A 14688-nucleotide genomic window follows, 5' to 3' on the forward strand; every position below is an offset into this window, starting at 1 on the left:
AGTGATGGACACATAATGTTTGATGGTTGGGAGTTGTGAATTAATTCCTGCCTATTAAGCGCCTGTGGTTTTACATTGTCGAATATACTAGATGTCTTAATTTATACTTTTTGTTTTAATTTACAGGTGTTACAATTTCAAGAAATGCTGTGACCTATTTGAAGAACATCATTCACAGGAACTTTTGTCTTGTGATAAATTTTTAAAATTAGAATGGCTTTGAAAAAAACACCTAAACTATTCAAGAAATTATTTTTTCACTGGAAACTTTGGAAGTTTAGCATTATTGTGTTTGTCTTTCTGGTATTTTTATTTTTATTACAAAGAGAAGTGGGTGTTCAAGATTTTAAAGATGAAGCAGGGATTGAGCCAGTTGTTGGAAAGAAAAGTCATGTATTAGGTCTCATGTTAAATGCTATGAACAATATCAAAGGTGCAAAGCCAAAAATGCAGATAAAAGCACCTGTTAGGCAAACTAAGATTCCTGGAGAGAGACACTGTTTGCCAGGACACTATACTGCAGTGGAACTAAAACCCTTTCTAGATCGACCCCTTCAAGATCCTAATGGTCCTGGAGCCTCTGGTAAAGCATTTAAGACCATCAACTTAAATTCAGAAGAACAGAAAGAAAAACAGCGTGGAGAAGAAAAACACTGTTTTAATGCATTTGCAAGTGATCGGATTTCTTTACACCGAGATCTTGGACCAGACACTCGACCTCCTGAGTATGTTGAAATGTGTATGTCCTGATAGTTGAAAAACTTGTCAGAAATGCAGACTGCAAAGTGATTTGAGTTCGGCATTAGGTGATAGTTTAGGAGAGTCTCCTAGCTCTACATAATGACTGACTGTACATAATGATCCACAGTGCCAAAGCGAAGAATGTTTAGAAAGGCTCACTTCTTTCATGGTTTTGAATTCAAAGTAACTATATTTAAATAAGGTTTTCTGCTTTTTCCTTTAAGCTACAATTTCTGAGTCGCTTTCTGGAAGCCTGCTAAGTTTTACTTAGAAGAAAACTAAAAATGTGGTTTAAACTTTTTCCCAATTTAAAAAACATTCCCCCCCCCTTTTTTTTTTAAGTATTCATTTTTAATAAAACCACCAGCATAATTTAATAAATTAGGAATTGTAAACTGTTGAACAACGCAATGGAACATCTCAGCAATCTTGTAGTATTGAAAAATTTTATTAATGAAGACTGTAGGACTTGGGTAGAGTGGGGTTTGGTTATGAGCAGTCTCTGCCAGTGTCAGATTATATGTTCTCAGCTATCTGTGTCAGAAGTGACTAACTTTACTGAGCTGCTGCTGGTAGTATGAATATCATGTTACATGTGGTGCGGCTCACAATAACCTTTGCTAGAGCATAACTGGTGAGTTTTCGCCTGTGTGTTTTGTGAGGCAATGGCTGTGATAATTACCTTGGGGAGTCTTCCAGTCTCTAAAGTTGACAGGCAATAAACAATAAGTGTGCAGCTTACGAATACAGAAGTGTTGTCTTGTCATCTTGACTTGCAATTGGATTTAAAGTTATGTTCAGAATACATCAGTCTTGAAAAACTGTGGGTTTAAAATTGTTTCCCTTGAATGGGATATGCTGCTCTAAGGATTATATGGTATTTCTACAAAATTTTGAACTTCTGAATTAGATCTGTTCTATTTTGCCTTGCAAACTCCGCATTCTTCTAATAAATATTCTTCTTTGTATTTTTGGGTTTCAACAGTAATGATGACTTAAAGTCTGATTTTGCAGCTCAGTATCTGCTGCTTTCAATAGAATAACATATCTTTTTCTGAAGAAGACCTGGGTGCTATATGAAACGTATTCAAAGGTTTGTGAGACAGAAGCAGAACTGAGTCAGTTGTTCAAGTGGAATTCTTATTCATCATATTTTTAAAAAATATTTTGTACAGGTTCTCCAGTTGGAGCACCAGCCTCTGCACTCCAAAATTGGGATAGAAAGTGTAGAAGCTGAAATATTTAATGTCCATATTTTTAAAGCTTTGTACTAGAAAGAAAAGGGTTTCTTTTAAGAGTTTGAGTCAAAACTTTTTGTCTGTTTTGTAACATTTGACACTTTCTAATCTGTAGATGTATTGAACAAAAGTTTAAGCGTTGCCCGCCATTGCCAACCACAAGTATTATAATAGTTTTTCATAATGAAGCATGGTCCACTCTGCTCAGAACTGTTCACAGCGTGATGTACACATCTCCTGCCATACTGCTAAAGGAGATTATTTTGGTGGATGATGCCAGTGTAGATGGTAAGAAGCCTTTCTATTTTCTCTTGAATTTTTTTTTTAATTTAAGACATGTTAGGATTACAGATAAATTGGTTAAAAGGGAATACTTCTTTACCACCATTAACATGTGTAATGGTATTCTAAGTGGGTTTGTCCCTTTCTTTTTCTATAAAATATAAAATAGTTCTCCCCCATCTCTTTTTCATAAGGTAGTCAAATATGAAATTCTTGTCCTCTAAAAGGTTTTTAAATCCCATTTCTGATTATTCCAATTCTAGTGTTGCTTAAACTGCATAACTGGTTGCATGACAAGTAGCTCTGTAATTTGTGCTTCAAACCAATTACAGTTTATAAAACAAAGTATCCAAGGATAAATCGGCCAATGTTTGTAGCAATTTGCATTTTATCATAGTGATTGTCTTTATGTAAATTAATTTCATTAATGTGAAGGGCAATGCCTTTCCTAGAAAGTAAAATTATTTAATGGAAAAATAATCTTCAATACTGAAGCTGACTGCCAAAAATAATTGAATGTGTACTGAGTGTGATCACAAATGCAAGTTCAAAAAAACTTCGTATGCTTAACTTCAGATGAACATGTCTATACATACATGCTTATATTAATGTATTTACACTTTTTGCAAGTCTGTATTTAGTATACTGACACACTTGGATGTGAAGAATATTCGGTAGTACAGTTTAATACTAAGGATGGGCAGAGGAAGGAAGATGATGTGGGATGTTTAATGAGGGATGTGGGGTTGTTTCTCAAATTTTGCACATTTAAAGAGGTTTTTTTATAGCTTCTGTTGCTGTTGTAAATATTGTAGCCTTTGCAAACTGTGTGTAAAATGTGCTGTCATTTAAGGAAAAAATTTGCATGCTCTGCAGGTAACTTGAGTAAGTACATGATCCGTTTGCTCTGAAAATGGATTTTGAATTGATATTCAAACTGTTAATACTGCAGAAGAGATGTACTAGCACATGTTCTTTCTCTTTTAGAATATTTTTAGTGTTCCATCCCCTGTTCTCTGCCAGTCACCTCTTTCTACGCCCCCGCCCCCAAGAAAACTCGGCCCCTAAAAATAGCATTCAACAGCCAGGAATTGTTCACTGCTTTGATATTGAGGTCGTTCCTGGGATTAGTGTGAATCGTTTATCCTGTTAGTTTAATAATGTAAAATTTTAGGCAGTGGCATGTATATACACTGAATATCCTGAAACTGATTTTTCTTTCTAGAATACTTGCATGATAAACTAGATGAATATGTGAAACAGTTTCAAATAGTTAAAGTAGTCCGTCAAAAGGAAAGGAAAGGTCTCATCACTGCACGGTTGTTGGGAGCTTCAGTAGCAACAGGAGAGACCCTTACCTTTCTGGATGCTCATTGTAAGTGTAACCTGTAACTATGCCGGGTCTGGTTTATAACACTGTTGCCTTTGATTTAACGTTGCAGATTTTTTATGAATTATGAACATTAGCAATGTATCATCTTTCCTATTGCTATTTTATATTATTGAAAGTATAATTAGCAATGCTATTTAAAAGCAGCGCATATTGGCTTGCTGCGGGCATGTTAAAATATTCCCTGTGTACTACTTTATAGCCAAGTAAAAATTCAATTCATTTTCTCCATAGGTGAATGCTTTTATGGCTGGTTAGAGCCATTATTGGCAAGAATAGCCGAGAACCCTGTTGCTGTTGTAAGCCCTGATATTGCTTCTATAGATCTCAATACTTTTGAATTCAGTAAACCATCTTCTTATGGGCATAGCCACAACAGAGGAAATTTTGATTGGAGTTTGTCATTTGGATGGGAGTCTATTCCTAAACATGAAAATAAAAGAAGAAAAGATGAAACCTATCCAATTAGGTAAACATTTTGAATTTGAATATTTGAATAATATTTTAAATCCTTCAGTTTTCATGTTTTTTGTTATGAACAGCAGTTTGTAAATGAATTCGTTCTTCAGATGAGTATGATCAGAAGTCTTAGCATCTTAGATGGTTTTTGTAATGCCTTCTTTAAGAACCACATTGTAAATTTTAAAGCTTTCATAAAAATATAGCCTCCTTAAGTCAGTAATTGCTCTGCATTACCTTTTTTCTACATACACTAGAAACATAATAAGCATTTTCTATATATTTTTTTTCCTCGGGAGGGAGGGGGGAGAGGAGGATTATAAACAGTTCTTTTCAGAGACAGTACCACAGATTCTGGCTTCTCATTCATCATCCTTGAAAGGATGGCAACAAAGGCTCAGAGCACCAAAATACTAGACTGTTACAGTGGTGCATTTGATGATAATTGTACATGCTTTGGCCGCAGACAGGTTACTGGTCTGGAGGAGTAATAACTTTGCTTGATACCCTCCATACAGGGAAAATATGTTATTTTTCCTGATGCTGTCTTTTATACCAATAGTCATTAGTTTAAACCAGTTGTTAATAAATGAAAATAAAACTGTCCAATGAGACTCAGTGTGGGCAGATTTAATTGCTGGAAGTATTATCTATGCCAGGAAAATGTATCAATGTAGTGAAACACTGACAAATGCATGGAAACTTGCTAGAACAGTTATACCATGATTTTACATATGTATTTAAAAAAACCTACCTATTTGAATTCTTTCTTCCTCAGTAAATTTCTCTTTTTGCAGAACACCTACTTTTGCTGGAGGTCTCTTTTCAATATCAAGAGACTACTTTGAACTCATTGGAAGCTATGATGAAGAAATGGAAATATGGGGAGGTGAAAATATAGAAATGTCTTTCAGAGTAAGTTTAGCTACTAAATTAGCAGTGGTCTCTATACTGACAGTGTACAGGATTTTTGAGGACAAATTAGTGTTGGATCTTGACTTCTCTGATGAATCAGCCAACTAGGACATGGAAAATTAATTACTAATGACCTATAAAATAAAATACAAACATGCTTACTGAACTGATTTTTTTTTTTTTTTTTTTAAATGTGTTTAGGGTTGATAGCTGAAATGTACATTTCCAGGGTTTACCTGATTAGGAAATTCACTTGTGGTATGCCTGATATATGCACTCTTGTTGGTGGTTTGGGGGTTTTTTTTGGTGAACGATAATATTCCTGAATTTTTTTCCACCCCCTTAATTCCATTTGCAGTGCACTTACACAAAAAATGTTATTATTAGGTATGGCAATGTGGTGGACAGTTGGAGATCATGCCTTGCTCTGTTGTTGGCCATGTCTTTCGCAGCAAGAGTCCCCATACTTTCCCAAAAGGTACTCAAGTGATCACACGTAATCAAGTCCGCCTTGCAGAAGTCTGGATGGATGAATATAAAGAAATATTTTACCGAAGAAACACAGAGGCAGCAAAAATTGTGAAACAAGTAGGTGGTGGTGGTGGTATTAGAAATCACACTTGCTGCGTTGAAAGTTTTGGTGAGCAAAAGTTATTTATTGACAAAGTATGTAAGGATTCTAGATATTTTCATGAAAAGAGAGAGTTCAGTTTGCTTAATGCTGTAGCCCCAACAAACATGAAAAACTTAAGTGTTCAGATGGTGATAGTGTTGTTTTGTGTGGTGGGTTTTTTTGATTGGTAGGGTTTTTTTTCATACATTCTCTAAAATCCTGGGTTGTTTGCACTGAACAGCTACTGGAACTACCAGAAGAGCATGAGAAAAGCTATTGAGTGCAGAAAGTGCAAGCTAACTTGGAGTGAGAAACATAATGTCTCATTAGTCTCAAGTTGCTTAGTATTCTTGGTTAAAAAGCAGGTTTTGTTGTTCTTTAGCTGCAGAATAAAGCTTATTCAATGATAGATACCTATCCTGTCTCTATCTGCTTAAAAACTTAGGTTAAATTCAGGGGGGTTGGTTTATTTATTTTTGTAAGTTTTCTGGAACTTTTGGTCTTTCACCAGCTGGAATCTAGAGTTTTCTTTGAGAAGCCATTTTTTCTCCCTTTGTATGATAATTTTTTGTGATTATTGTATAACTAATAGCATTAGATTTCCTAAGCATGTTTAGCAGCTAGACAACTGAATTTTGTCTGGGAAATTCTGCATTGTACTGACTATTATGCTAATTATTTAATTAATCCAATTCACTATTTCAGCTCACTCTTTTTAGTGAGATCAGTTAGCTTTATAGCTGTCATCAGTATGGTCTTGTTTGTACTTTCCCACTTCATGGCATTATGTTAAAACCCTCTTGGGACTAAAGATATTTCTATTCTTTCCATGTTGCAATGTATTTTTCTTGCATGTGCTTTGAAACGCTGCTGACAGGATGTCAGTGGTGTTATGAAAAACAAACAGCAATAACCGTAGCAGTACGGTATTTAAAAAAAAAAAAAAAAAAAATCAACAAATGAAGCTTAAAACTTGTTTAATGCTACAATACAGAATATCATAGATTTATATGTACAAAATTGATATTAGTAACGTTAGTATATTTCTCTTTCATTCTTCCTTACTTCCCTTCCTCTAACAGAAAACATTTGGAGACATCTCAAAAAGACTTGATTTAAGGCAGCGTCTGCAGTGTAAAAATTTTACCTGGTATCTCAGTAATGTTTATCCAGAGGCATATGTGCCAGACCTGAATCCTTTGTTTTCTGGATATGTAAGTTTAATTATTGTCTATAGTCTTCCATAATCCAGGAAGTTTGCTAATCTTCTGTGCTACCTTAGCCATAGCATTTACGTTTCAGCTACCTTAGCTATATCATTTACATTTCAGCTACCCAGCTCTCGGGTTTTCTCTCACTACTCTGGACAAAGAATCTCTTCTGTATACCTTGCTATTTGAATATTTTATAGCTTTGTCAATGGTGATATGAAATTTAAGCAAAACTTCTTAATAACTAACAGTAGCCTTGCTTAACGGGATCTTGCAACCTGCTGAGATAAGCAACATTCTGCCCATCACTAACCGTTAAAATGATATAAAAGTACGAAGCCAATGGTGAGAGATTTCCTGAATTATCAAGGTAAATTTAGCTTTATATAGTAGAAGTCTGAGAGAATTTTTAGTTCATGTTAATGAGGAAAACTGGACAGCTGTTTGCTTCTCACAATTAGGTTTATGATGAGGAAAATGTGTGTTTATAGTTATACATAAATTTTTTTAGACCATTGCATTTCCTCTGCCAAATAACTTCTTAGACATTGCATTGCTAAAACCAACAAAGTATTAAAAAACTAATAATCCTTATCTTGAGGTGAATGTGAAAGTTTAGCAATGTTTAGCACTTCCCCTTCCTCCAATTTTGAATATTTTATGTGTATCTGTTCAAATTGTAATTTGAATAACAGTAACCTTGTATACCAGTAGCCTAATAATTCAGTGTGTGGCTGTAGACAACCATAACGTAGTCACTAGGCTTTTGGTTAGAAAAGATTAGCTCTGAGAGACCAGGATTTTTAGATTTGAGCATAGCAGAAAGTAAAAATGAACTAACAGCTGTAGTTGTTGTTAAGCCAAAGGTTAGTTTTGTATGCAAGTGAGACAGTTTAATTTTTTGTCATCCTCACTGAGCTGCTTTATTTTTTTTCTGATAATACCCTTTCTTTAGTTAAAAAACATAGGTAACCGCATGTGTCTGGATGTTGGTGAAAATAACCATGGTGGCAAACCATTGATTATGTATTCTTGTCATGGACTTGGAGGAAATCAGGTAAAATATTTGATGCCTGATTTTTATGATCTGTTTAGCTGTAACTTTACCATATTAAAGCTTTTCATTTATTTTAGAGAAATGGACTAATTTTTAATATGCAGTTTTCTTTCTCTCTCTCTTTTTTTTTTTTAAGAGTTAATTCCTATATATATTGTTCAAGGAAAATTTCATACTGCTTTTCATGTTGTGTCCCACTTCTAACATTTTATGTTCAGCATACAGGTTCAGATTTTTAACACAATTGCACTGCTTCACTTGATCTCTCCTTTCTGTGCAAAACCTTTTCATCCTACCCTTACTACTTTTCTTGTAAGTGTTGTCTTCTTAATTCTTCCTTTCCTTATGCTTCCTCCTATTGCTTCTTTCTCTGCCACCAGGACTTGCACTGTCAAGGAAGATGTTGGTGGGAATCCGGCCAATGGGAGACCAAGTGGCCAGGTCTGAGTCACCTTCCCTATCGTGCTTGCAGCCTCATAGTGTGAAGTCAAAGTGGTCTATCCTGTACTGGCTAATGCAAGTGAATAATATGATTGAATTTGTCCAAGACCAGCTCTCTTTGATACATAGCTCTTGGAGGCAGCAATGGTGCTCTGTTTCTTCTACAGTATGACTTGCAATAGATGTCAGATACTGAATCCTTCAGGCACTACTGTAATACTAATAAAAGTAACATCTCCTTCCCTGCCCAGAAATGAACACTTCTCTGTTGCCTTAAAGAGTTCTTTGGGGAATAAAGTTTGCTAACTGTAGATCCTTAATAACTAAAGGTCAACAAGGGTTTAAAAGTTTTTGTTAGAATATAGCTGTAATTTTTCTTTTTTTTTTTTTTTAATAAAATCTTCAATCTTAAAAGCCATCCATTGATGGCACTGTGAAAACTCAGACACATGATCCTAGTTAGTTGATGCTTTCCTAATCAATTTTTGTGGGAGATGGAACACTGTCTAGTTTAACAACTACCCTGTTACGTTAGCTTCTTACAGTATTGAAGTTGTTCTTTTATTCTGTTGTGGATTAATACTATATTAGCCTTTTCGCATTGTCACAGTCATTAGTGTGGGAACACTGTACCAAAGCATTGTATTAAGAGATCTGCTGTATGCTTCTATTGTCATCTCTCTCTAAATTATCTTGGACTGTACTAAAACTCTATGCTTTCAAGTGTTGCGTTTTTTGTTTTTCCTCCTGCCATAAAATAACAGTCTGAATCCCTTTAAATGCCAGCCTTCAGAGAATTTTAATACAGGTTGTGCTGGTAATGCTCAAGAGATGGGCATATTTACTTACTTAACCCTTCTCATTACGATACTCTATTTTCAGTTGTATTATGTTCTTTACCAGACTTTAGCAGTGTAGGCTGAAATTTTCCATGCTACCTGTCTTCTTCATCCATCTATTTGAGATAGGAGAAGGGAGTGGAAGAGAGTACCTAGTTTTCAGAGTTGTACATCAATTGTGTTTATCATTCTTCCTTTTTAGAATATTCTGGGGCTGGGAATATGTCCATCTCAATATCCAAAATTAATGAAGTTTTAAACCTAGCTTTCAAGTCGTATTTTCAGGGCTCGCAGAGATTTTGGAGTTCAAAAGAGAAATCGGAACAGATTTAGAGTAAATTATTATGTCTGAGACCTAAGTGACTAAGCAGGTCACTCCTATCATTACCTGTTTCAGGGAGTAACGTTTGGTGCAGAGACTTAAGAGTGAGATGCTTGTTTGTCCCTCAGTGCTATTCCCATTGATGCAAAGGCAGTGAGGAGGCGGAAGCTGACCAATTGGACAGAGAGTTGAAAACCACAGGGAGCTAACTGAGCCTGGTCTTAATAGTCAAAGGAAAGATACGGTGAAGAAGGCTGACATAGGAGCCAAGAAACAGTGGTAATGGGATGTAATGATAGGAACTCTGCTGTTTAATGAGGGAGAAAAGGAAGAGACCAGGATGGTAGGATAGGACGAGAGGCATAAAAGGACAGCTGTGTCTGTAACTGTTAGAATTAAATCCCTGTTAAGACCTGAATTATAGCCTAGGATTCCTGAGCCTTAAGAGTACTCTGCTGTCAGGAAATAATGGTAAAATTCACTCACAAAATACATGCTTGTATTACTTTTCTAATGGCTAGCTCACAAGTGAACATAACAGCATCCTATTGTTAGCATTTATTGTTTAGACCAAGCAGCAAAAGATGACACTCTGATTGCTCTAAGAAAAAACAAAATCCAGCAACAAAAATTGAATAAAAATTTTTGAAGTTAAGAAATGCCAACGTTTAAGTTATCCATGCAACTACCTCTACTCTTCAGTTTGTCTCCTTGAATTATTTATGATTCCTGGGGGAGCAAGCAATGAGATTTTGCATCATAATGCATATGCACCAAGTGTCATTTGCAATTTATACATTTAAGTACTTCTAAATATATTCCATTGCATTAGTATTAAAAAATGCTTTTAGTTTTGTAAACACTTTTAAAGTGTGTATACTAAAAATCAGAGAAATTATTCTGTAGTCTTAGATTGTTGAATAAGAAAAGAAATCTATTACTTTGTGTATTGGAATTTAAAAGGATTAATTTAGTTTAATACTCTTCTTTGTATTTATTTACTGAAATTTTTAAAAATTATTTAAATAGTACTTTGAATATTCTGCACACCATGAAATTCGACATAACATTCAGAAGGAGCTTTGTCTGCATGCTTCGAAAGGACCTGTGCAGCTTTGCGAATGTAACTACAAAGGCCAGAAAACCTTTGCTGTTGGAGAAGAGCAATGGCTGCATCAAAAGGTATTTAGACTGTGCAGTGCATCGGCATATTATCAGTGATCTTTTATATGAGTTAAGTTTTGATTTCCAATAAAAGAGAAAACCCCAACGAAACAAAACTCTCAAGCCAAAAAGAAGTAAGTTTATTTCTGGGAGGAAAATGTAGGTAATTTCAGCTTTTCAGTTACCAGATCAAAACTTGATGATTTCACTATTTTAAATGTAAAGTAGAAATGTCACTTACAAAAACAGTTGATATCCTTTAGTGTGTGTGTCTGGGCATCCACCTGGAAGTCAATCCAAATGTTTTGTATCTTTTAAAATACTTTAAAAAAATTTCCTAACAAAACAAGTTGGCACTTGCATATTACTCATATTCGTTTGCTAGCCCCGCCTCTGCACTACCTGTTTGGCCTTACTCTTTTTAACAACAATGAACTTGGGAAAAAATGAAGAGTGGGGGGAAATAGCATGCTCATTGTTTGTTCACTTTCTTTTTTTTCCTCCTTTTTTACCCACTTTAGGATCAAACTCTCTACAATGCAGCACTACATATGTGCCTTACAGGAAACGGAGAACATCCGAGTTTGGCATCCTGTAATCCATCAGACCCCTTCCAGAAGTGGATCTTTGGCCAGAACAATTAAGATTTGATACTTATAGGCCAGGAGCATTTTATTAAAAGAAAAGACCCATTCTGAACTGTGATCATATATGTATACTGCATTTTTAAGTGATGCATACTTTAAATGCAAAATGTTTAAACAGTTTCTTTTCCCTCTTATTTAAGTTGGACATAAAACGTGTCATCAGAGATTCCCTAGGAGTCTGTTATACCAAAGATGATTGAGGTCCCAATTAAGAAAAATGTTTACAATATTTCTATGGTAAGACTTTATATGTTGACCACTGATTCATGGATCCTATAGTCCTCTTTCACCGCGGGGACTGTATGTATATTGTTTTTCCACATATTGTAAGTACTTCTGAAGAAGACTAGTTTTCTCTGTAGAGGTTCAAGAAATTATTGTATACTGTCTAAAAACCAAGATGCTTTATATGTATATTTTTATGCTCAATAGGTTGGCTTCATTTATTTTTTTTAATAATTTACTTTACTCAGTGAACCTTTCTCAGTATTTTTTAAGTTCCCTCACTTGAAAAATTAAGTATTTGATCTTCAGGTTAAAACCAAATAGGCTACCACACTGTGCTCAGCTTTTAGCAAGTCAATTCTTCTTTTGTAGAAGAAAAAAAAAATTCTCACTGAAATATGTATGTGTGATTATTTTAATGGAAAATCTGCTTATTCTGATATTAATATCTTTTTATTTAACCAAAACTTTTTGTATAGTTTTTTTTATATTTCATGAACTTTAAAATTTATGACAAAGTTATATTGTAATAGATTTCCGAGCTGCTTAACGTTAACACATTGTTTTCAACATTTTGTTCATTATTGCTTTTAAATTACATGTTATCTACTAAACCCACTTTTTTCCTACCTTTTAGTGATTTATGCAATGTTTACCTAACAGGTTTCTAATGTTATCTGTACATAATTTCTTGTGCAAACACTTGCATGTTGATTTTTTTTTTTCTTATTGTTGCTGTTGCCCCTTTTACAAAGGACTGACCTCACTTTTATCAGTCCAAGTGAGACCTTGGCCTTCCTAACTATTCTGCTAGCTCTTTTAATGAAATATTGTATTCTTGTAGGCATCCACAAGTATACTTCAATAGATCATGTAGAGCTATGACTTCATAAATAGCCTTCCTTTGATTAAGTATTTAAAAATATATATCATAGAATCATAGAATAGTTTGGGTTAGAAGGGACCTTTAAAGGTCATCTAGTCCAACCCCCCCTGCAATGAACAGGGACATCTTCAACTAAATCAGGTTGCTCAGAGCCCCATCCAACCTGACCTTGAATGTTTCCAAGGATGGGGCATCTACCACCTCTCTGGGCAACCTCTTCCAGTGTTTCACCACCCTCAGCGTAAAAATTTCTTCCTTATATCTAGTCTGAATCTACCCTCTTTTAGTTTAAAACCATCACCCCTTTGTCCTATCACTACATGCCCTTGTAAAAAGTCCCTCTCCAGCTTTCTTGTAGGCCCCCTTCAGGTACTGGAAGGCTGCTATAAGGTCTCCCAGAGCCTTCTCTTCTCTAGGCTGAACAACCCCAACTCCCTCAGCCTTTCTTCATAGGAGAGGTGTTCCATCCCCCTGATCATTTTTATGACCCTCCTCTGGACCCGCTCCAACAGGTCCATGTCTTTTCTGTGCTGAGGACTCCAGAGCTGGATGCAGTACTCCAGGTGGGGTCTCACCAGAGCAGAGTAGAGGGGGAGAATCACCTTCCTCGACCTGCTGGCCACGCTTCTTTGGATGCAGCCCAGGATATGGTTGGCTTTTTCTTTGGTTATTTTACTGTATGCACAGTTGTTAAACACCCTCTAGTTAGTCTTCCATTGCAATCACCAATCATGCACGTTTTCTGACTGTGATTATTTCAGGCCTTCTTTGAGGAAGGTAACTCTTTCGCACAAGGAATGTCCTCTTTAGGAACAGAAATGTATGCTTGCTTGAAAATGTCTACTTCAGGGTATGAATGTGAGATTAATTTCATCCTGGCCTGTATCAGAAATAGTGTGGTCAGCAGGAGTAGGGAAGTGATCGTGCCCCTGTACTCAGCCCTGGTGAGGCCGCACCTCGAATACTGTGTTCAGTTTTGGGCCCCTCACTACAAGAAGGATGTTGAGGTGCTGGAGCGTGTCCAGAGAAGGGCAATGAGGCTGGTGAGGGGTCTGGAGAACAAGTCTTATGAGGAGCGGCTGAGGGAACTGGGGTTGTTTAGCCTGGAGAAAAGGAGGCTGAGGGGAGACCTCATCACCCTCTACAACTACCTGAAAGGAGGTTGTAGCGAGGTGGGTGTCGGTCTCTTCTCCCAAGTAACAAGTGATAGGACGAGAGGAAATGGCCTCAAGTTGCGCCAGGGGAGGTTTAGATTGGATGTAAGGAAAAATTTCTTTACTGAAAGAGTGGTGAAACATTGGAACAGGCTGCCCAGGGAAGTGGTGGAGTCCCCATCCCTGGAGGTATTTAAAAGACGAGTAGATGAGGCACTTAGGGACATGGTTTAGTGGGCATGGTGGTGTTGGGTTGACGGTTGGACTCGATGATCTTAGAGGTCTTTTCCAACCTCAATGATTCTATGATTCTATGATTAATGACCATCCCACCCATAAGCATCTAAGGTCACGTAAAATTGCACTTTAATAAGGTAAACTCTACTTCATAATAAAATTTTATATTCTGATTTGGAGAAGACTTAGTTGGTTTATGCAAATTATGGAGGTTTAAAAATAACCTTAAATTTGCATGTGTTATGATATGGGAGGAAAATGGCTATGAAATTAAAATAATAAACTTCTAGGAAGGGAAGGAGGCAGCAGAATAAAGACAAGGAAAAGACTTACTGTTGTCTAGAAGTGCCAGTGTTGTTATTAAGTAGGGATGGGAAACATCAAAGATAAAAAGGTACTTAGACTTTGCAGCTTGTCGAAAGAATTGCGTTGAACATCTATAGTATCTATTCAAATGGAAGAAAATAGGAGGTGTAATAGCAACCAGCTTAATAATGAACTCTTTAATGTTTTGAATCTCAAGAAAGGTGCACATAACCGTGGAAAGTTGAGCAATAAGATCAGGCCTAGTTAGATGCAGCTAGTAACACTTCGTATTTTATGAAATGCTTAGTATTGCCTTTAAGTACTGTACTCGTAAAAGGAGGGAGATTAAGGAAAAAGTCATGGCTGCCAAAAGGAAAGAAAATTCAAGTTTTTAAAGTGAAGACAAAGAAAAATATTTGGCTGCATGATCGTATATAAAGATGAGAATAAATTTGAAGGGGTGGGTATTAAAGGTTGAATAGGACAAAATATATTAAATTTGTCCTTTTGTCCTGGTAAATAAATAATATCATACAGATAAATGCTAATTTATCTATAGAG

At 35.9% G+C, this 14688-nt stretch overlaps 1 protein-coding gene across 1 annotated transcript; it reads left to right on the forward strand.

Annotated features, from left to right (window-relative positions):
- The first annotated feature begins 213 nt into the window (after positions 1–213).
- On the forward strand, positions 214–12043 carry GALNT3 (polypeptide N-acetylgalactosaminyltransferase 3). Its single transcript, XM_076342721.1, has 10 exons — positions 214–725; positions 2095–2267; positions 3487–3636; positions 3886–4120; positions 4908–5025; positions 5413–5613; positions 6721–6852; positions 7805–7906; positions 10538–10690; positions 11194–12043. Exons 1-10 carry the CDS (start codon positions 214–216, stop codon positions 11314–11316), a joined length of 1899 nt encoding a protein of 632 aa, XP_076198836.1. The 3' UTR covers positions 11317–12043.
- Positions 12044–14688: the final 2645 nt, after the last annotated feature.

Source organism: Aptenodytes patagonicus, chromosome 6 (genome assembly GCF_965638725.1).
Source record: "Aptenodytes patagonicus chromosome 6, bAptPat1.pri.cur, whole genome shotgun sequence".
Taxonomy (NCBI): Eukaryota; Metazoa; Chordata; class Aves; order Sphenisciformes; family Spheniscidae; genus Aptenodytes; species Aptenodytes patagonicus.